Source organism: Brachyistius frenatus, unplaced genomic scaffold, assembly GCF_029030835.1.
Source record: "Brachyistius frenatus isolate BFR_SWC_R1_liver_20210118 unplaced genomic scaffold, ASM2903083v1 Contig_36, whole genome shotgun sequence".
Classification (NCBI taxonomy): Eukaryota; Metazoa; Chordata; class Actinopteri; family Embiotocidae; genus Brachyistius; species Brachyistius frenatus.
The window spans coordinates 2,173,506-2,196,150 of NW_027210635.1; the positions used below are offsets into that span (position 1 = coordinate 2,173,506).

At 43.0% G+C, this 22,645-nt stretch overlaps 2 protein-coding genes across 2 annotated transcripts; both read left to right on the forward strand.

The window, feature by feature from the left end:
* The first annotated feature begins 1,167 nt into the window (after positions 1 to 1,167).
* On the forward strand, positions 1,168 to 20,395 carry LOC138622470 (ankyrin repeat and fibronectin type-III domain-containing protein 1). The gene is made up of 19 exons (XM_069701297.1): positions 1,168 to 1,400; positions 3,395 to 3,580; positions 4,326 to 4,611; positions 4,729 to 4,947; positions 6,132 to 6,245; positions 6,599 to 6,696; positions 7,057 to 7,147; positions 7,812 to 7,919; positions 11,424 to 11,523; positions 12,359 to 12,488; positions 13,428 to 13,547; positions 13,791 to 13,897; positions 14,222 to 14,336; positions 14,611 to 14,777; positions 14,937 to 15,114; positions 15,373 to 15,535; positions 16,156 to 16,322; positions 16,475 to 16,685; positions 17,446 to 20,395. The coding sequence occupies exons 2-19, from the start codon at positions 3,419 to 3,421 to the stop codon at positions 18,204 to 18,206; spliced, it is 3,297 nt and encodes a 1,098-aa protein (XP_069557398.1). The 5' UTR covers positions 1,168 to 1,400; positions 3,395 to 3,418; the 3' UTR covers positions 18,207 to 20,395.
* A 379-nt stretch (positions 20,396 to 20,774) lies between these two features.
* On the forward strand, positions 20,775 to 22,570 carry LOC138622500 (GTPase IMAP family member 7-like). The gene is made up of 2 exons (XM_069701358.1): positions 20,775 to 21,102; positions 21,419 to 22,570. Exons 1-2 carry the CDS (start codon positions 21,069 to 21,071, stop codon positions 22,468 to 22,470), a joined length of 1,086 nt encoding a protein of 361 aa, XP_069557459.1. The 5' UTR covers positions 20,775 to 21,068; the 3' UTR covers positions 22,471 to 22,570.
* Positions 22,571 to 22,645: the final 75 nt, after the last annotated feature.

Consider the following 22,645-nt stretch of genomic DNA (forward strand, 5'->3'; position numbering starts at 1 on the left):
ATCAGCTACTACCAACATATCAGTTTATAATCTCTTTCTATTTCTCCTTAAACAGAGTTCACTGCACATCGAAGTAGTGCATCACATGGAGTGCAGCCAGCTCAGCTCTCAGTGTTTCTCTGTGACAATGTGAGCGCTGTGTGCTAATCACTCATCGTTTCTCAATGTGCAATATGTTTTAACTCTGACAAATGTGATGGGCTCCTGTGAGCATACGGGAGGCAATGTGTACTGCATTGGGACTGTTTGCAGGAAGTGGTCAAAGCGTGTTTCGGGTGACTACGAAGAGGAGCAGACCTCTGACAAACAGTGATAAAGTATTTCTCAAGTCTCCATTTGTGCTCGGACAGGAGGTAGATCCATCAGTCTGTGCAGTTTTATTGGCCCCTGAGAGAAACATATACCAACAGAAAAGAGACAGAGAGCCCTCCTCACAGCTCAGGTGGGACGCGATATGTCAACTTTATTTGACAACTGTTTCACACAGACAGTTCTTCAGGGGGCAGTGCAGCACAGATACAAATAGATGCAGCTCTTGTCCAAGCATAAGTGGAGACTTAACATGCAAACATTTGTGACATCACTGCTGGTCCTTTGTCTTTCTCTCATTTATTGAGAACCACTTCCTTTTCAGCCCCTAGACGAATTCATACAATTCACGTGTTGATTATGAAACATATTCCACCACCTATACAGCAGCCATTAATGGGGGTATCAATGGAACCTTTTTTCCAGCCCTCAACCCACAATGTCACACCATCACTCTGCTCACAGTACTGTAACATTTACAACTGACTGACTCCTGTGACAAAGATTTTTAGAGAAGTGGCAACATCAACTCCATTTTTTTTTTTTTCAAAGATAATGCTAGCGAATATCCTGTAGGTTATATTTAACTGCACAGACTGAAAGAAATGTTGCACTGGTGTTTCACTGTTCACAAACAATATATACGTTGTCCTGTATTCACAGGAGTAGGACGGTCTATGAACACATCATCTCTCACTAGAAAGACTGCAAACCTGTTTAATTCCTGTCAAAATCAAATTCTGGAAAATATTTAACTACAACGCTGCTTTTGGTTATTAAAAAAACAAAAAGTTCGGTTCTGGGAAGTTAAATGAGAGGAATGAAAGTAGGAAGTGGGCGGAACAAGGAAGATGTGTATGTGTGTGTGTGTGTGTGTGTGTGTGTGTGTATGTGTGTGTGCGAGAATCATCGCTCTCTCACCCGGTTGTCGCGTTCAGGTGCGCTTCACCCTCAGAGGTGAAAACTTTCTGAAGCCCGTACGATGGATTATATCAGATCAAGACGGAGTCATTTATGAAAAGAAAAAAAAGTTTGGCGCACCGGTGCAGCGTTGGAGAAAAGGCTGATTAAAGTGAAAATATCGACCGACGGTAAGAGATTCAACTCTTCATCATTACAGAGGCAAGGGGTGTCGGTGCTACAGCTACCATTAACTATGGTCGTTTTATATTTTTCAAATGGTGTTGTAGTCTACAATGCCTTTAGGATTACAAAAAACAACAACATAGTTTTCTTAGGTTTTAGAAACATTAGATCAAGTTGGATCTTCCATATGATCTTTTATGTTGATTTTAATTTGACCTATTGCAAATTGTGGCCTTAAATAATCTGTGAGGAGCATAACTGCAGTGTGCAAAGTGACTCTTTTTTTGGAAACCCGTGAAGTTGATACCCTCTGTGGGTGGGTAACACCAAACGAATGTGCTGCATTAGTTCCCGAGTTCAGATATTTCCATGCACTGCTGAATTTAAGGGCCACAGCGTTTAGCAGACTGACAAACTAAAAATTAATATTTGCAAATATGCAGCGCACTCAGCTCTCAGTATGTCAGCCACAGCACAAGAGGTAAGAAAAATAACCATCACTCCGACCTGATATAGGCTACGTAGAAAAACCACAATGAGTCTGCAGTGTATATCTGTTCATGGCTCAAAAGGTTTTTTTAAGTGTCTAACAACAACCCTGCTCACATGACTGTTATTCTCTTGGCTGCAGTGCAAACATACTTTTCCCCTGTTTTGCCTTAACTTATCTTCAGGCAGACTAAAATAAAGGGCAAACACTTGAAGCTTATCTCCTCCCTCAAATGTCTCATCAGCACTTTCCACCACTGATGCAAGACAAAATAAATAAACAGGGGAAAAGTGTACCAATAACAATGGTTGGTGTTGCCCCTATCCACCTGTAGCCACCCACCCAGACAGTGCAGGTACTGTGTGAGTCACACAGAGAAGCAGCAGGTACAGCGGTGATGTGTCACTCAGATGTGGCGTCACTGCGACCAGAGCCCTAATGCTCTGTCCTCAGCTAACACCACCAAGGGGAGTATTTGTTTTCACACAAGGACAGTGCACCACTCAGTGCAGCAAGACTTGAGATGAAAATTGAAAAGAAAAAAAAAAAAAAAAAAAGACTGAAATTGGAGGCTTTTGTTTAGATGGGAAAATAGTGACAAGAGAGAGATGACAGAATGTGAGTGTCCCCCTCTCACAAAGATGCTCCTCGTATCTGAAGGCTCAGGGCATGACGAAAATCGAAAATCACTCCAAATTGTCAGGCCCTGAAAAGAGAGGAAAGAAAGAAAGAAAGAATTAGAAGAAGGACAAGCAGCAAATGGAAGACACTTTCTGACTGAAGGAGGATGGAGAGAAGGAACTGTGCCAGACTGCACTTTGCAGTGTTGAAAATTAAAAAAAAAAAAATTGTAAGACAGATTTCCAGTCACAGAAGTGACTGACTGTGATGATAAAAAGCCAATGGAATTGATAATGAACCATCATTACCACGTTGGTGATGGATTTTTTTTTATTATCCTCGTGCTGATGATATGAGGAGATTCACATTTATTAACAGGACAGAATCTTGGCTCTTCTGCACCAGTTTGCCTTTCTTTCTTTAATTAGATTGATGGGTCTGTTGCTTTGTGTGCCGGGAGACTCCATTCAGAGCGAATAAAACCCATGTCACACAATCGCGCACAAAAGTAGGAACAAATGGGGAGAAGAGTAAGAACCGCAAAAAAATAGATGCTTCAAGCCATTTTCATCCACTCTGTACAGGCATTGTAACTTTTATCCATTCATCCACCCACATAACAGCACTTCTTTGCTCAGCCTGTATTCAAGTCAGCAGAAAATTGTCTATTCTGGAGAAAATTGTTTGAGCCTGACTCTATAGTCTGTTTTTATTTCCCTCTTTTTTTTGTTTCTCACCTTATTCTGCACTATATTACACAGCAAGTTTCTATCGACTGTTACCTTTAATTCTCTCCTCTCTTTGTGCCTCTAAAGTTTAAGTGTCCTCATCTTTCTTTCCATGAACTAACCAATTTGTCTCAACCATTTCTTCTCCTATCTTCTGCAGACCTCCCCCCTCTGCTCTCTTGTCATGTCTGTATCCATGAGGAACCCACCCCAGCGCCGGCGCTCCCTGGGTCCTGTCTCACCCAAACGCATCTACAGAAACCTGTCGGTCAGACTGAGGGGAGGAGAGTCATCTGTTGCTGTGGAACTGGATGCACCCAAAAACCTCAGCAAGTCTGCAGATGCTGTAAGATATATTGGGTGTCATTTTAAAGGGGACGTCCTTTAGCTTGATGTCACTATGGTTGAGATTATGAGCTGACTCCGAGTCACTCTGCCCTCATGAGACCAGACAATACATTTTGGGAACACGTATCTCTTGTCTGTATTTTAATAAGCATATAGTCTACAGTGGTAAAACCTGGAGTCCTGCGTAGAGGACATCCTGCCTTTCCAGTGATATTTCAGACTGTGTCTATCACAACAAGAGTTCTAAAATCTTAGACATTAAAGGTTTTCAGTCCATCAGTATTTCTGATATTTATAACTGCTGACAAAAAATTGTGGCATTGAAAAATGCTCAGCTAACAGTTTCAATGTCCTGTTAAAGTTTGAAGTTTGAATTTTTCATTTTTCATTTTTGTTGTTGTTGTTGTTGTCAATGTCCTAAAGGAAACCCATAAAGAATAGACAAACAATCTTTCTAAAAAATTACTATGACACAAATTTTCTTTCCAAAGGCCTATTTTATCTAATAGTAATTGAAATTGCCAAACTTTCCTAGTCTCAGGAGGCTACTGTGTGAATGAATCATCCAAGGCTGCTTTGATTCACGACTTGATTTATGTGTCTTACTGTCTCACCCAGTGCCTCTTTCTTTGTATAGCAACTCCCTTCATTCTACCAAGTAAAGTAAACCTCCCTCTTCCTCCTCACTCCTTCACCTGTCCACCCTCCCATCGCCCCGATCCCTTTCTTCTGCTCCCCATTAGTACAAGACGCTGTGGGAGGCGGTGGAAAATGAGGACACTTTGGCCGTACAAAGCCTTCTGTCCAGAGACCACACCAGCTGTGGAGGAGGAGGAGGAGGAGTAGGAGGGGGAGGAAGCATGTGGGAGAGAGGAGAAAAGAAAGAGAAGGACTGGGAGAGGGAGAAGGAGAAAGGGGTGAACAGGGTAAGCGAGCAGGGCCTGGTGCCCCTGGATGTGGCCGCCCTTACCCACAATTCCCCTCTGCTCCATGTGCTGACGAAGGCGGGGGCCAGACATAACCCTGTTTGTAAGTCTGAAATTATAAAAAGGTAGCAGTGAATGTTTTTAAAATACTATTATAAGGTGTCAAATCAGTGCAAATCACATTCAGAATGCGTCCTTTTTCAACTCTGTTACCTCCCAGTGTGTCAACCCGCCGACTGGGCTCTGAAGCTGGACGCTCTGGTGGCACTGGCGGGAAAACGGGTGGAAGAGAGGAAGACGGATTTGGTGAGGAAGACGGATTTGGCGAGGAAGGCCGGCGCTGGTCCTCAGACTCAGGCTGAAGCCCACAGACACATCTGCCTCTGGAGACTCAGGCTACAGCTGTACTGCCGGATGAGAGAGAACTTCCAGAACACAGGTAAGTGGTCTTGGATCAACTGTGGCTCAGGACACAAATTCAGTCCCAGGCGTATTTATTTTTCAGTGAACTCTGTTGAACCTTTTTTTTCTAGCTCTTCTTTTCAAAGCCCTCCATCACTGGCGGCAAGACTCAGCCCAACGTCTTGCTTAAGTTTGACTGATTTCCAGTCTGGCCTCTTGTAACTCCTAACTGGCCTCTTGAAAGTCTCCCTCCTGCCCCTTTCAACTCATCCAAAATTCAACAGACCGCTGTGTCATCAGCCTTTCCAAACTCTCCCATGCGCTGCTCTCCCCTCCTGCCAGTGGCTGCCTGCGTTAGATAAAACCTTGGTGCTGGTAGATAAACGAGTTGAAATCACACCAGGAGTACCTTCAAGGCTTTTAGTGCAATCTGTGCTGCTATATCAGACCTCCTGGTTTTCTAACCTCTGCACCAACCTGCTCAAATCTTCTTCCTCTTGGCTCTCCATGGATTCAAATGCTCATGGTTTATTTTGTTAGAATTATGCTATGATGCACCTCTGTACTTTTACTTTAATGGCTCTTTATAAATTGTTTTTCCTTTGCTCTCATTTGATTTCTCTTTAAGGGTTCTCATCCATGACTGTTTTATGAGGGAAATAAGGCTCTATGATTACAAATCTCTCTGGATTCGAGTGTCCACTAAATACCTAAAATTTAAAATATACATATATTTTTGTCTGGGGCACATCACGTGCAGTGATCTATTCACTCCAGATCACAGTTTAAGTTGAGCAAACAATAAAATCCCTTTGGACTCAAGGGGCAGAACACACCATTTTATCACATTACAGAAAGTCTGGGCTCGTGGTGAGGTTGTGTTTGTGATAATAATGAACAGCTCCCCTTGTGTCTTAAAACAACAACTTAAAACTTCAAGGGAAGAAGATCTACTCTTTATTGGTAACTCTGGTTGGTTTGATTGAGAGCAAGAAAACGACTGCAGGTTGTCTGTAGCGTTGTCGGCATGACGGATGTTTCGCTGCACAATATTAACATTTAAACTAGATACAATAAACTGTAAGCACTCAAATGTGCACAAAATAAAGCACACTGTGGGGCTGCACTGTAATCTCTGTGGTTGTTGTTGTCAAATTTACTCTCTGAATTAACTGGTGCTCATTTCTAACATTAGTTTGTCTTTTTATATGTCTCATCCAGAGCTTCCCAGCCCTCCAGGTCATGTGTCCATCCTGATAACCAGCACATCATCTCTGTTTGTGGTGATCAAAGAGCCAGAAGGTAACATCACCGGGCTCATCACCCGCTACAGAGGTAGGTGGTGAATGAGAGGAATATTTTAATATGTTATGGATTGATCGCTCATAATTGGATAAATAAAGGAATTAAAAGCATATTTACTGCATTGATCTAATATAATCAAAGTCTCGAACATGATTTAGTTTAGCAGTTATAAAAGCCTTACATTTATGCATCTAGTTTCGGTTGTTTTTGCTTCTTAGTTTTACAGATCTTTTAATGTCAAACATCACAGCCAAGAGTACATTAAGCCGAGGTACAGCGAGTTCCCCAAAACTGTAAACACTCAAATCTGTAGTTCTCCCTTTTGTGGGTTTTCAGCAAAGCCAGAAAATAATCAGTCAGTGGAATTGTTTTTGTGTTCACAGTGGAATGGAGCACCTCAAACAGCTTTAAACGCATCCTCGGCTCAGCCCAAGTTACCGAGACCAAGAACCCCTCCTATATTATCAAGGGACTGACAGCAGTAAGTCATGCAGCTCACACACACTCACAGGCGAGCACAGGTCCACAGATATCAACTAACACACACATGCTGGACATACACATCCAAACTCCCACGTGTAATGGTTTACACATAATCCTGCAGACACATACAATATACAGAGAACGCAGCAACTCTGGACCCCCACACACACTGTATTTATTGCTCTCCCGTCATCAACTACTGCACTGAACCACTTCCCATAAGAGAACACTTATCAACAGCCTTACTTAACCAGATGAATAAATAATGAGAGCGCTATGAGATTTCTGTTGTCCAGCACTGGATTCATAACGTTAATGCTCGTTGACAACTCGATGGTCTGGTGTTTCCCCAATACAGGGAGTGCATTACTTTGTAAGAGTGAGTGCTTACAATGTGAAAGGATGGGGTCCACCTCAGAGCTCTTCTCCAGTCAGTGCTGCCCCCTCCAGTGAGTATACTGAACTGCAAAAACTTTGATGAATGTGGGTGCTTTAAAGGGGTCTAATTCTCTTTCTCTCTGTCCCAATGCAATGAAATTACTTGACTGACATCATCTTTGTTGTGAAATAAGTGAAATCCACTCATGGATGGTAGATTAATGAAATATTAAAACAATGGAGAATTAGAGATATCATTGTGAGCCAGTGGGCTATGCTGCCTTGAGTTTGAATTTTGCTCAATCTTTCTTGCATGCCTCTCTCTCTTCCTGTTACATTACACATTATACTGTCTTCCAAAATGCCAAACAATGCTTTTAAAATGAAGAACCTATGAGTATAAATACACTGTAAGTAAGAATACAACCGTAGCAATGTTCAACATGTTGCATTATCACGATTCAACTTAAAATTCACACCCTGCTGAATAGGAGACAGTCACAGCAGCTCAGAAGGAATCAACCTAAAAACTCTCAGAGTCACAGCACACAGATGGTCTCTCAGGCAAGCACTCTTGCTTCCTAATCACCAAAACAGAAAAAGAAAGAAAGAAAAAACAAAAAAAGCAGCACTAAGGACTCCCCTGCAAATTAGTTTTTGGTGTCTTGAAGGATTTTGTCTCAAACGCATAAAATCATGAGTGACAATCTGTTTCTGTCTTTTCTTCCTGTGCAGGTTGGAGAGATTGCACCGGTGTGAAGTCCCAGCTCAGAAACCACGAGGGCCTCGTGAGGAAACTGCTGGAGGATGCTCGAGACTCACATTACAGAGGATACTGCATAGGTAACACCAGATCCTTTGTGATATATTTTGTTGCAGTTGCTCCAAAATTTTTAATGTTAAATAAGTTAAGGAAGCATTCATGTGTTTATAGAATTAGTGTTTGCAAGTTCTCCCTGTGCCCGCGTGGGTTTTCTCTGGGTATTCCTGCTTCCTCCCACCAACCAAAAGACATGCATGTCAGGTTAATTGCTGATTCTTAATTACATTACATTACATTTCATTTAGCTGACACTTTTCTCCAAAGCGACTTACAATAAGTGCATTTCAACCATGAGGGTACAAAACCCAGAACAACAGGAATCAAGAAAATACAATTTCTTTAAGAAAGCCAAACTACAAAGTGCTATCAGTAAGTGCCATTTTAAGTGCTACTAAAGTTCTACTATTCAAGGTAAAGTCGGAAGAGGTGTGTTTTTAGTTTGCGGGGGAAAATGTACAGAGTTTCCGCTGTCCTGATGTCGGTGGGGAGCTCATTCCACCATTTAGGAGCGAGGACAGCAAACAGACTTGATTTTATAGAGTGTTTAGCTCGCAGTGAGGGAGCAACAAGCCGATTGGTAGAAGCAGAGCGGAGAGAGCGGGCTGGGATGTAAGGTTGGACCATGTCCTGGATGTAGACTGGACCCGATCTGTTCACAGCACGGTACGCAAGTACCAATGTTTTGAAACGGATGCGGGCAGCTACTGGTAACCAGTGAAGGGAGCGGAGGAGGAGCGGAGTAGTGGGAATGAATTTAGGAGGTTAAAGACCAGTCGAGCTGCGGCATTCTGGATGAGCTGCAGAGGTCGGATGGCACTAACAGGTAGACCTGCCAGGAGGGAGTTACAGTAGTCTAGACGTGAGATGACCAGAGCCTGGACCAGAACCTGGACTAGAACCTGCGCCGCCTTCTGAGTGAGAAGAGGACGTATTCTCCTGATGTTGTGCAGCATGTATCTACAGGAACGTGTTGTTGTAGTGATGTTGGCAGAAAGAGAGAGTTGACTGTCGAGTGTCTCCCAGGTTCCTAGCAGTCAGGGTCGGGGATAACACAGAGTTGTCCAAGGTCAGGTCGAGGGTGGGAGAGTCTTTCCCCGGAAGGAAGAGCAGTTCAGTCATGTCAAGGTTAATTTTCAGGTGGTGTGAGGACATCCACTGAGAGATGTCAGTCAGGCAGGCAGAGATTCGTGCTGCTACCTGTGTTTCAGATCGGGGAAAAGAGAGGATCAGTTGGGTGTCATCAGCATAGCTATGGTAGGAAAAGCTATGAGAGTGAATGACAGAGCCGAGAGAGTTGGTGTACAGAGAGAAGAGGAGGGGACCCAGGACGGCGCCTTGGGGGACACCAGTAGTGAGAGGACAAGGTTCAGACACAGATCCTCTCCAAGTTACCCGGTAGGTGCGGTCGTTGAGGTAGAATGAGAACAGGGAGAGAGCAGAGCCTGAGACACCGAGGTCCTGAAGGGAGGAAATAAGGATCTGGTGGTTCACTGTGTCAAATGCAGCAGAAAGGTCAAGAAGGATCAGGACAGAGGACAGAGAGGCTGCTCTAGCAGTGTGAAGCTGCTCAGAGACAGCAAGGAGGGCCGTCTCTGTTGAGTGGCCTGCCTTGAAACCAGACTGGTGGTCAAGAAGGTTATTATGGTGGAGATAGGAGGAGAGTTGGTTAAAGATAGCTCGTTCGAGAGTTTTGGAAAGAAAGGGAAGAAGAGAGACGGGTCTGTAGTTGTTTACTTCAGCCGGGTTGAGGGTGGGTTTCTTCAGGAGAGGGTTCACTCTCGCCTCCTTCAGAGAGTTCGGGAAACAGCCAGTTGACAGAGAAGTGTTGATGAGATGGGTGAGAAAAGGAAGAAGGTCTGGAGCAATAGACTGGAGAATGTGAGATGGGATGGGGTCGAGGGGCAGGTGGTTGGGTGGGCGGAGGTTACCAAGGTGAGAACTTGATTGGGAGACAGGGGGGTGAAAGAGGAAAGCGAAGGGGATGAAGATGATGGACATGTAGTTACAGAAGCTGGGTTTGAAAATGAGGAGCGTATGTCATCAATCTTTTTAGTAAAGTAGTTGACAAAGTGGCTTGGTAGAAGGGTGGAGGGAGGGGGGGGGTCAAGGAGGTTGGAGAAGATGGAGAATAGCTTTTTGGGATTGGAAAATGAGGATTGAATTCTGGTTAGGGAGAAGGCGCTTTTGGCTGCAGAAATTGAGGCAGAGAAAGAGGAGAGGAGAGATTGATAAGTGAGCAGGTCATCAGGGTGGTTAGATTTTCCCCATTTCCTTTCTGCCGCTCTCATAGTGGCTCTCTCGGCACGCACCGAGTCAGACAACCACGGAGCTGGGGAGGACTTGTGGACCCGTCGTAACGTAAGAGGACAGAGAGAATCAAGAGAGGAAGACAGAATAGAAAGGAGAGTGTCTGTGGCTGAGTTAGGATGCATGAGGGAGAAAGAGTCCGTTGAAGGGAGGGCAGATAAAACAGAGGAGGCCAGAAAGGAGGGAGAGAGGGAGCGACTGTTGCGACGGACAGGTACAGAGTCTGTTGATGTGGGAGGGTTGTCGGTTTGAGAGAGTGGGAGAGTGTAAGAGATAAAGAAGTGGTCAGAGACATGAAGTGGAGTTACAGTGAGGTTAGATGTGGAGCAGTTTCTGGTGAAAATATAGTCCAGGTGGTTACCGGCTTTGTGAGTAGGAGGGGAAGGACTGAGTGAGAGAGCAAAGGAAGACAGTAAGAGCAAAAGGTAATTGCCCGTCGGTGTAAACGTGAGTGTGAATGGTTGTCTGCTTCTGTCCGTGTTGGCCCTGTGATGGATTGACGACTTGTCTAGGGTGTGCCCTGTATTCGCCTTAAGTCAGCAAGGATAGACTCCGTTGACCCTGTGACCCTGTAGATAATGGATAGAAGGATGGATGGATAAAATTCCATTTGTATTTATTGCCACTGTGTTTTGCCACAATGTTGACATTACAGTGACATTAATACAAAAAACAAATTTACCTCGATTGCAAATTTTGTGTCTCTTGAAGCGATAAAATCAAAGTCTTAATTTGCTATGAATGTCTATTATTTGTTCCTCCTGTAAAAACACTCTATCATGCACGAATAATAAAAGAAATGAATTAGAGAATCCACCCTCTTCTTTGTATAATGCCTGCTTTCATGTCTGCCCACGCCACTGTCTAGTATCTGAAGGAAATGCATTTAAATCCTGTATGGTGCTCTTCAGATGGTGTTCCAGTACGACAGAACTGAAATGAAATGTTTATATTTTCCAAGTAACGTAGGTGGACAAGAGTTTTCACCTTATTTTCTGTTGTGATGTATTAAATGCCAGAAAATATAATGAAGATCACTTTACAGAATTTTATTTCTACTTCACGCCATCAGCAGCATGCACTGTACGCATCCATTCTACTCCATACAGGGAAACCCATTTCACCGCCTTTGCCCAGTCAAACATATTGTGCGTGCAGAGTGAATGTATTCTGGCAGATAAAGTGATTTTCATCCAGTCTGATCCTCCTCTCCACAGAGAGCTCTAAGCCCCAGAGTCCCAGCAAGCGTCTGTCAGTGTCTCGAGGCATCAAACAACTGTTCCAGTCCGCCACCAAGTTTGTTCGTCTCCTACAGAGGTAGCGCTCCATCTATCTTTGCTGTCCCACTGTGCCTCGGGGATATCGAGAAGAACAGATTAAATGTGATGCCATTACAGCAGAGTAGACGACGAGTCCAAACAATTATCTGCTACAGTTATTGAAAAGAACAGTAGTCACATTAGAGCGGCTGTAGCTTCAAGACGAGTGAGGAGATCGTTTGAACACGATGATGGTTGAAATCACTGGACTGTGGCAAGTGGCAGGTGACTGATAAGAGTTTCTCCCGGCCTTAAGAGATCAAAGGACCACACTCACCAGAATCGGCATTTAATTATCAATCAAAAGTCCCACTTAGGATAGGGTGTTACTCCATGAATATGAACTATCACATTGTTTTTATAAAGTAGTTGAACTCTGAACAGATTATTCACAACACTAAACATAATTTGCATAAGTTAAAATAAGGTCAATTGTTATTTACAGTTGACAGTGTTTGGAAAATTGAGGTTTCCTACTGGACTATGATGTCGGTTGCTGAAATTAGTTTTCATGCTTTTACTTTACATGAGTGATTATAGGCTGTTTTAAAAGATGAATATTCTCTGATGTTGGTCTTATATTTATCTGATGAGACAGTTTGAAAATCCATTGGGCCATGTCAAAAATAAACAGCTATCAATCTATGAAGTTGCATTTATAAAGTGTCACCCAAAAGCAATAACTTTGTAGTTTCTGATAATATTTGAGTCCATATAGACGTGTGAAAGTGAAAGTAGTCTGTCTCTGTAATACAGAGGTATAGTAATCATTTTTTTCTGACTTTGTCTGTGTTCTCCTCTTTATGTGGTCCATCTCATGTTGATGTCAACAGGGGTGTGTACCTGGCAACTGTGTTCTACCACAAGGAGAACATCCTGCTAACGGCTGAAGATCAGATCCCACTGGTGGAGATCCAGTACTGCTCCACCTCCATCACCCATGACTTCCTTTGGTTTGCCAAGGTAAGCTGTTGGCAGACACATGTACATATATGTTAATTCAACATATACTGACTTACATTTTAATAAGGAGAAATCATTAGAAGTGGAAAACAATTTATTGAAGGAATGACACTTTGACTTTTTGGCGGTTATACTCCCATGATGAGAGGTCGCTTTGTAGTGTGATGTCCCAAATGGATGTTGGCGATAGGAGAGGAGCACCGGGAGCCTAGACGCTTAAGATGGTGTAGTGGAGTATACAGATTTCAAAATTTGTGTTTATGTAGCGCCAAATCTCCAAATAAGTCCTCTCAGTGCACTTAAGAAAGAAAACCAACAAATCCCACATGAGCAACAGCTGGGAGGAAAAAAACCTCCCTTTCAACAGGAAGAAACCTCCAACAGAACCAGGCCTAAGAGGTGACCGGTCATCTGCCTCGACCGGTTGGGGTAAGGGGAGATCAGAGATGACTGATGGGAAATTGGGTGGAGGCTCCCAGGAAAACCAGACATATCAGGTGCTGATGAGGAGGAGGAGGAGGAGGAGGGTGGCTCATTCGAAGGTCTGAAAGGCAGAATGACAGAATTAAGATGATATTTAAAGAGCAGAGACGAAAAACTGATTGGCTAAAAACCACAGGCAAAGAGATCATTGGGCAAACATGGTGACAACAAGATTATGAATGAGTGATCTGACAGCGTGGGAAAGCGGAAGTGACACAGAAGATGGCAACGCAGGATTCATTCACAGAGGTGGAATCAAACCATAACACGAGGTTACTAATCTTCCTCATTGAACTTGCATAAAAACTTCATTTTGAACACAGTCAATATAGACAGAACATGTAATTGGCCAATTGTCATATTTATTAGGCCTACAAATGTAGTTATTGATAACAAAGGCTGTGGACTTATCTGTGTGGTTTGCAGCTTCAAATTAAATATATTTTTGTTTTGCAGTTGTCCTGCGCATGGCAGCAAGTGCCCTGGCTCCAGCAGGGCCTCTCCTCCGCTCACTCGTCTCCCTCCTCCCTCCTTCAGAACAGGCACAACATTTTAAGAGCTGTTTCCCAGCTGCAGGTATGACGTTAAGCAGCTTACTGTTGAGATAAGAAGCATCAAAATGAATTAATTGCCATTTTAATTGCCTCTTTACATCCCTTCTTTTTCCTCCTCCTTCGTCTTTTCTTATTTTTGCCAGGCGTGCCTCAATCATGCTACATACCTGCACCAACAGAACTTGTGTTTCGCTCCGTTAATCCCTCATATCCTCATATTTATTCATTTTCATGTTTCTGTTTTACCACATTTCTCTGCCGTCAGTCTTCTCTGGGAACGATGGATCTGGGCCAAGTGTACTACGAGCCACTGAAAGACCGGCAGGGAAACGTACTACTAGTGACTCTTAAGGAATTCTCAAACCCGCCCAGGTAAGAAAAAGTCTCATGTTGCAGTCTGTTAACACCTCTCAAACATTTTTCTACTGCCCACCCAAAGCAGACAGCTTTACATAAAGGCTTTAACCTCTTTCTTCACATTTTCAAATTTCATTGAATTTTCAATCATTCTACAAGACATTTTTCAATCAAATCAATTTTCCTTGCTCAGTGGAGATAATAACCTGTTCAGGCATCAGGCTGAGCTTATTTAGCCCATTGCTGAGGGACGTTTTACTGGCCTGAATCAATCATTTTTTCCCCCACTGGTGGTTCCGTGTGGCTGCATTTAATTTGTCCCTCACTTGTCCGCTGCAGCCCTCCTGACCCTCCACTGCACTGGATGCCTCTGGCCCGGCTGGAAAAGAACCGCAGCAGAACTCCTCTGCTGCCTGAGCCCACTGCCATGGACATGCTCTACGAGCAGCTCAAGGTGAACCTGAGTTTGTGTTTGTCTGAAAGAAAGACAAACATAGGGCCGCATCACAGACACAACAAGCAGCAGCCACGTGCAGCAAAATGTATTGAGTGCTGAACCATGATTGTATCTCCTGTTCTAATCTGAAAAGCACTGGAGTTAATTTAGCAAGTACAAACTAAGTAAGCTAACAAAACTGAAAACCAAAACAAGGCACAGCAAATACAAAGCATCAAAACATTTTGCATTTTGTTAACATGCACCTTTACTGTTTCTCTCTGTTCTCCAGGAGAAGTTGTCCTTCCACAGGCACAGTATTCAGCGGGCCCAGCCGGGTCTGTACGTGGGCATCCTGAAACTCTGCAGCTCAGTAGAACAGATCAGGGTCCTGGTCCCTCAGAGGCTCCCCAATGTGCTCTGCCACACACGGATCCGACACAATGCCCACGTGTCCCGGTAACTCACTTTGATCATGTGATATACAACGTACTTTGCTGGTTCCTGCACATACTGGTGCACACAAATGATCTGGATTGTCTCTGCAGTGACATCTGTCCTCACTTATCCTGCCTTTCATAGCACTGTTTTGTTATCTGTATTGTCCCTGTGTGACAGAGAGGAGTGGGCGTGGCTCCAGAGTCATATTTACACTGCAACCACTGGCAGTGTGCAGAACCTGTTGAGCGGTGAGGATGAGGGTCTGATGGAGAACAGCGGGCTGGTGGAGTTCGTCAGGTCTCTGAGAGCAGCGGTCACACACCTCCTGACGAAGCTCAACATCCCCCTCTACAGGGTAAACATGGTTTCAAACAGCCACAACGAAATAATTTTTCTTTTAGACTCTTACGTTATTTATTATTTAGGAAGGAGAACATGTTTGAGCCTTTTTGGTTCGTCAGTTTTTATATCGTTTTACAATGGCTCTGGTCGACTTCCTGGTCAAAATGTATCCAGGCCTATAGCCTTATGTAGATTTTTCCAACATTTACTTGTTACAATATCAGAACATATCTTTATAAGTGTATGTGCTGCACCACTGTGTCTCTGACAGGCGTACCAGTATGGTGTGTACACCCGGGAGCTGGTGCAGTTTGGAGAGAAGCTGTCCATACTGCTGCTGCTGCCTCCCAGTGAGGACTTCAGCTCCAGTTACTGGCCCCTTGTGGGGACCAAGGAGCCGGGCCTCACCATGCCTCTGCAGATCTTTGAGCTCGGTAAGTGGAGAGCAGTAATTACACTGGATCGGTCTCCCAATAGTACCACAGTGTTCACCTAGCAGTGCTGAGAAAAAAGGGCCCTCAAACAGGGAACTGAGAGAATATGTCACTGGGACTACTTTGGACCTCAAGGTTGAACCATAAAACCTAGCAGGGAAACCTGTTTTTTAATTTTTGTATTAAGAACAACACTGAACATTAGTACTTCATAAGAAAAAAGTGACAGAAGTCATTTGATTTGGCATACACCTAATTAAGATCAATAAATGTGTCTCATCTTCAAAGGAACTAAAGGAAAAAAAAACTTTAAAACCCACAAATTGTATTTCAACCATTGCCAATTTGTTTGGAAAATGTAAAAGCATGAAGCACACTAATCTTTTGGTCTACCGAAAATGACTAATTTTTATTGTTTACCTTATCTAATTAGAGCTTTGATCGTCCTTTCTATCCACATGTTAGTTAGATTTGTTTTCATTCTAATTTAAATCCATCTTTCCTTCTGGTCCTTCTTGAAAACTCCCACATTAAACGTATGATAAAGTACACCAATGACTTCTGAGCGCTTTCTTTTCTGGGCTTTGATGTAGTGATTTGTCTTTCGTCTCATTGACCAGTTCACTTATGGACGTACGAGCGGGACTTCCTCTCCCAGTACTGCCAGGCCTGGGTAAGGCTGGAGCTGGACACTCATCTGGCCCAGCAGGCTCTGCGGGAGGCGCTGGACACCAAGGAGGTGCAGGAAGCCCGCGAGCGGCTCAACCACATCACTGAGCTGAGCCAGGTAAGCGCGTTAAAGTCTGTGATTCTTTTTCCGAATCTCTTCTTCTGTGATAAATAAAAATGTATTGAGGGAAATAAAGAAGAGACTAAGGTCTTTACTTGCTGTGCATTTGATTAAAGCCTGTTGCTCTTTCTTTACTGCTGTCTCTTTAGCGTCTGGATGTGGTGTGGAGGGATGCCCGCTGGATTATGGACTGTCTGCAGTGTGTTCGGTCCAAGCAGTGGGTGGGAGCAGTGCCTCTAGGCCTGGTGATGGGAGGAGACCCACCACCATGTCCTGATGGTGAGGAGGAGGAGGAGGAGCAGAGTTTGACTGCCAGACTGACATGGCCCCATCGCATACAAGCACAGAGAACCATTACAGGTACTGTCAGGATGTAGTTGTACAGGAACAAGCCTTTAATTATATTAGAGTGCCATTTCAAGGAGTGAGCCAGCAGCAAGAAAACAAAATCTGACAGGTTAACAGCACAGTTAAATAATACCTATAGTCTGTGCTGCTGTGACTATGTTTAAACATCTACAGCCACTGCTTTACTTATGACTAATGTTGTGTGATTTATACTTTTATTATGTTATTTTAATCATTTTAACCTGTAAAGCATCTATGAGTATCTTGAAAAGTGCTATATAAATGAATTTTATTATTATTATTACTACAGGAACCATTTAAGGACGTTAAGAAAGTTAGTTTTTCTTCAAAGCTACAAAATGTTATTTAAACTTTGTAGACCTGATGCTCAACAACATGGATATATACTGAATGCAAAATAACCCATGTTCCCATTTTTAAATAAGACTACTATAATTAAAAGACCTACCATAAATTCACCCCTTTTTTCTTTAAATATCATGAGATTAATTTATAATAAATCACTGGAAGAAGCTGCTGTTGAATGTAAACTTGGCCAATCAACAGAAAATACTGTTTGTATAATATTTAAACTGTTTGAAGGCAAATTGAAGGCGGATTTAAAACATAAGACACCCTTTATAAAAGAAAATGCTCCCCTTTCTCTATCAAAAAAACTTCTGCTGTAAAAAGCAACTCTAAATTTGAGCACAGATGATGCTGTAAATCAAGAATTAATACATTCCCTCTTTGTTTCTCGTCGCCCTCTCAGAGAGTTTAGTCAACGTGACTCCGGCAAACGTCGTCACTGCCGAGGTCTCGGCTCCAGGAGGAATCATGGTCATCCCCGAAGAGGCTGTACTGGTGTTAATGGAGGGCGTGGCGAAGGGAGGGTACCCTGTAGACATCTCCGCCCAGTCCACTGCAGACCTAACGAGCATCGGTCAGACTGAATTAGCATCCGCGAGCGCTTTGATAGAGTCTGGACTGGAGCCTGCTGCTGTTGCACAGATGGAAGTTGGGTATACAGTTTTGGACACACAGGAGACTTACAGCATGGAACAGGACTTTCCTCCCAGCATCACCAAGGTAATCCGGCCGATGGAGATGGCAGAGTTGGTGGACATTTTGCCTACGCTAAGTCTTATTGAGGAGGAGAACCCCACTGGCCCGTCCACACCATCTGTAATGGACATGCTGCAAAGCTTTGGACTGGGGATCAGTGAGAGCAACACCTTCTTTGAAATGGGGAATTCAGACTTGATGAGTGAAGGTGGGGGCCTCTCACAGCCCGACCCGCGCTACAACAACAGCAGCAACATGAGCGAGACGCACTGTGAGAGCACGCTGCTACAAGAGCAAGACACAGCGACCTCCAATGCTACTGGGAACACCACAGATGGTGATGTTCCTATTGTGGGCTGGGATTTTCCTCCAGAGGATGCAGAAACTCAGCAGGTTCCCAGAAATGGAGAGTGCTTCCCTGTGAGAAACCAGGTGGAGTGGGAAAGAACCTCCGACAGCTCATCCTGATGTCGACTCAAACATCAGCCTGCTTTGAACTTGAATTTAAAATATCAACAGGCTACAGCGCACTCCCAGTTAGAGATGACTTGATTCCTGACTGTCAATCAGCGTCTGCTCAGTCAGTGTTACCTGTTGTGGAAAATTGAAGATTTAGATTAAAGGACATTCAAACAGAACCTCATTTAAGACATTATTGCAGCAGATAAAGATAATTGAAAAAGAAAGACGCCATGACAAGACTGATATGTGAGGTTTTTTGCACAGCTCTCAGCCTGCAGTTGATCTTCTCTAATATTAAGTCTATTACACTTTGTAAGGTGAAATTAAGCTCTACTTTTAAAAGCCACATTGCTGCTTGTTGGAGCTACAAACAAAGAAAATCGTATAATTCAGTCAAATAATAATGAATAATCATAGTTCTGTTTGGGTTTTCTGTACAAACACTTGTGGCATTTAATTACATACTTTGCCAGTACCATCCAAATTTAATTTAAGCTGAAGCCCAATTCAAAAAAGAAAAGTCTGAACATAAAATTTGGGAAGTCAACTTGTGAAAAATAAATGTAGGATTTTTTGTTAAGTTTTATTGTATTTTCACAAATATTGCTCACTTTAATATCTTATTCAAAAGATAGTTTAAAAAACACTTTTATTAAACAGGTCTCTTCTATTTATTTTCCCGCATTTACCTACTCAGTATACGTGTGGCAAGAAAACAATGGTTCCTTCAAGGAAATAAAGAAATGAACTGAAGGCACACTAAAAAGGTGAGAACACAAAGTAGCATCTAATAGTTATTTGAGTTCATTGTATATTACCACAGGTCATAATACTATGGAAGTACAATAAATGATAGGATTAAGTGGGTTTGCAGCTTTGCAGGCCAAAACTATCCTATTATTATACTGTAGTATTAAATGTATTGTTAATTAAACAACATTTAAACATCATGAACACTTGGATAACAAACTTTCCAGGTGGTTTGCATTTCTCCTACTTCTGTTTCCAAATCTGTAACTTTTAGGTTTAAAGGCTCTGCACAGCCGTGCTGCACTCTCACAGCTGTCAACACACCTCTGCTTGTTTGATATCCTCTCACTCTTCAGTTGTACTTGTTGAAGTAGGACAAATCCATCATAGCTTAAAGTAATTTTCAAGCAGAGTCTAATCAACTAGATTGCAAACGCTTGTTTAATGCTAGAGGATGTGTAATTAGCTACATGGGTTATTAATGATGCACGCACACACTGGAGATTAGTGGGTTGTTACATAAATCACATCCTATTCTTCTGTTGAAGTAAAAATATGGGGGCATCAGTTTTGGAGAAGATTTAGTTTTACAAGACAATCTAGTTTAACAATCTGCTGAGAGCTCCCCACTGATGAGTTAGCGATTATATGTAGATAGACTTTATAACCACATACAAAGTGGGATATGTTCAAATTGTAATTAACAAAGAGCCAGTCCTGACAAACACTGAGAAGTTACTGATTAGGAGATCAAAGCAGAGTGTATGGAAATTCAGTGCATTAAGATAGGAAAGCATTTATGTTATTAATGTAGTTCAGTGGAAATGCATTGATCCTACATCAGTTGAAACGATGGCTGGTCAACCTCTACAAGCGTGCAGTCATTAAACATGTCGTTGGTAAACGTCACTGACTATATTTGTTTCAATTGTCATGAGTCAGTATGTGTGCGTACACAACTATCACTGAAAACATTATTGGGTGAGTTGGTTCATGTGATATGAAAGGCCACTTTCAACCGTGGTATGTCTCAGTAATTTCACAGCTTCCATAAAACTAGAGAAGCTTATCAGCTTATTAGGAAATATTATGCGGAAGTGATGAAATTTTACTTTGTCTCCACTTTGACTGGATGCATATGGCTAGATGAGTGTTCACTGCCCTTTAGTGGTCAAAATGAGTACCTGCAATAACAATAAATTAAATCTGTGGTTAATATCTAAACATTGGGACTGTATAATTTGTGTGATCATTTTTTTTGTGCCATTCTGTGGTACAGCTATGTGTTTACATCTGATTGGAAAATAGATTTTTACATTACATCACATTTCATTTAGCTGACGCTTTTATCCAAAGCGATTTACAATAAGTGCATTTCAACCATGAGGGTACAAAACCCAGAACAACAGGAAGATTTAATGCAAAAACTTTCTAGTAGCTATTAGCTTGACTACTTCTTTCTTAATAAATGTTGTTTCTTAATAAACTTTATGTAGCTGTTGGAAGTCCTTGATTTGGTCATTTTAGTGGTTCCGCAAAATCAAGATAGCAGAACACTGAACACCATGTTTAAATTGTTATATTTTCAATTGTTTTCACCTCTTTCAAATATTAGTGACAAATATCAGTATGGTTTTAGGGTTCAAAATGTAGCGAAGGTCTTGAGGTCTCTTAGTTAAGGCCCGAATTAAATGTATTCTCTCATGGGGAGAGGGGGACTTTTTGGGATTACAAGTGTTCACTGTCCTCCAGTGGTTTTAACTGGGAACTACAACATTACATTATTAGTGTCAAAGCAGCTCATTATTCGTGCATTAGTGGTCACTGTATTATTATAGAGCTGTGTTTTTAACAGTTTTCTGATATCAGTCTTCACTGCATGATAATTCTTCTCTGGTGTTATGATTTCTGGGGTTTATAGGAGGCGTCAGTGTGTCAGTGTGGCGCGCTACTCTGCAGACTGCAGCTGTACTGATGCGCTCTGCTGTTTAGTGGAGATCAGGTGACATTTAGGAGTAAGAGGACATCTGAATAGCAGCGAAACATAAGGAATCTGTCTCCTTTATTTGAGGTTACTGAATTATCGGCGGACCAAAGGCTTTGTTGTTGTTTTTGAAGATGTCGTCATCTGAAAATGCTGCGTCATATGAAGGTAGGTCAATTCAAGTTATTTCAACGCGTCAGTGATTAGGACGGCATCGTGCCATTACTCTGCAGGATAGTATTTGAATAAATAGTAATGATAATAAAGAATAAATAGTCATCTAGAATGAAATACTATCGAAAATCAAAAGTTCATGCAATATAAATGAGCCTAACATCGATTTTAAATCTTAATTTCAACGTAGGCTATGTATTATATATATTTTGATCTATTATAAACATGCTATATAATATTACTGCCAGTAGGTCAAATAGTTTTAAAGGTGATAATAAAACACTTGTACTGTAATGTATGTTTGATTCAGTCAGTGTGACATCACCTCCAACGTCAGAGGCTGAACCCCTGAGGATTGTCCTGCTGGGACTGACCGGGACAGGCAAGAGCTCCTCAGGCAACACCCTCCTGGGCAGGTCCGCCTTCTGGGTCGATGTGTCCCCCTGCTCTGTGACCACACAGTGCAAGAGACAGTACGGGACAGTGGGCGGGCGGAGCATCTCTGTCGTAGACACTCCAGGATTCTTCCACACACACCTGTCACCTCAGGAGGTTATGGAAGAGGTGGGACAGTGTGTTGGTTTGTCCTCACCGGGACCCCATGTCTTCTTGGTGACCCTGCAGCCTGGTAGGTTCACCCAGGAGGGGAAGGAGGCCGTGGAGTGGATCAAAGCCAAGTTTGGTCCAGGCACCGGCAGGTTCATCATGGTGCTGTTCACCGGAGGAGACCAGCTACAGGGCAAACGGATTGAGGACTTCCTGAGAGAGAGTCACGAGCTGTCGGAGTTCGTCCGCAGCTGCCAAGGAAGGTATCACATCTTCGATAACAGTGGTCAGGACAAGACATCTGACAGTTCACAACAAGTCGAGCAACTACTGAAGAAGTTGGACGAGATGGTGGCGGACAACCGAGGCGGTTGCTATAGCAACGAGATGTTCAAGGAGGCTGAGAACACCATAAAGGAGGCACAAGCCAGGCTTCTGGGAGAAGGAGGAGGCGAGGCGGAGGAGTCCTTTCAGAAGGAGGCTGAAGACAAGGAGGAGCCGGCAGCTGATTTAGAGAGGAGGAAGAGGAGGGAAGAGGAGGAGAGAAGGAGGCAGGAAGAGGAGGCCAGGAAGAGAGCAGAGAAGCTTTTCTGGTGCGAGATGGTCACCGCGGTGGGAAAAGGAGCTGCAGAGGGGGCAGGGATCATGGGGAAGGACAAAGGGACAGGGAAAGCAGGGAAGGTGAAGGTAGTGGAGAAGGCGGCAGCTCTGGCACTGTCGCCACTCTCCGTCAGTTCCGCTGCAAAAGCAGTGGGAGGAGCTTTGAGGGAAGGAAGTAAGGTGTTATACAAACACAGAAAAAATCTGCTGCACTGAGGAACACTTGAATGAGACCGTTTTCAGTTCAGTGTTTTCAGGACATAATGCAGCCTGTAAGGTCTTTATTACAATGAGAGGTGATGATGTGTGAAAGAAACTCCACTGTGTTATGTGTTTTTACATTATGCATCATACACAACATGCTATACACATCTGTATAACATCAGCACAA

Excerpts from the sequence above, each read along its gene's own strand:
- LOC138622470 (XM_069701297.1), top strand. The coding sequence starts at position 3,419 with ATGTCTGTATCCATGAGGAACCCACCCCAGCGCCGGCGCTCCCTGGGT. Across the intron at positions 4,948-6,131 it reads AGAGAACTTCCAGAACACAG|AGCTTCCCAGCCCTCCAGGT; the intron begins GTAAGTGGTCTT and ends TGTCTCATCCAG. Across the intron at positions 14,778-14,936 it reads CACAATGCCCACGTGTCCCG|AGAGGAGTGGGCGTGGCTCC; the intron begins GTAACTCACTTT and ends CCTGTGTGACAG.
- LOC138622500 (XM_069701358.1), top strand. The coding sequence starts at position 21,069 with ATGTCGTCATCTGAAAATGCTGCGTCATATGAAG. Across the intron at positions 21,103-21,418 it reads AAATGCTGCGTCATATGAAG|TCAGTGTGACATCACCTCCA; the intron begins GTAGGTCAATTC and ends TGTTTGATTCAG.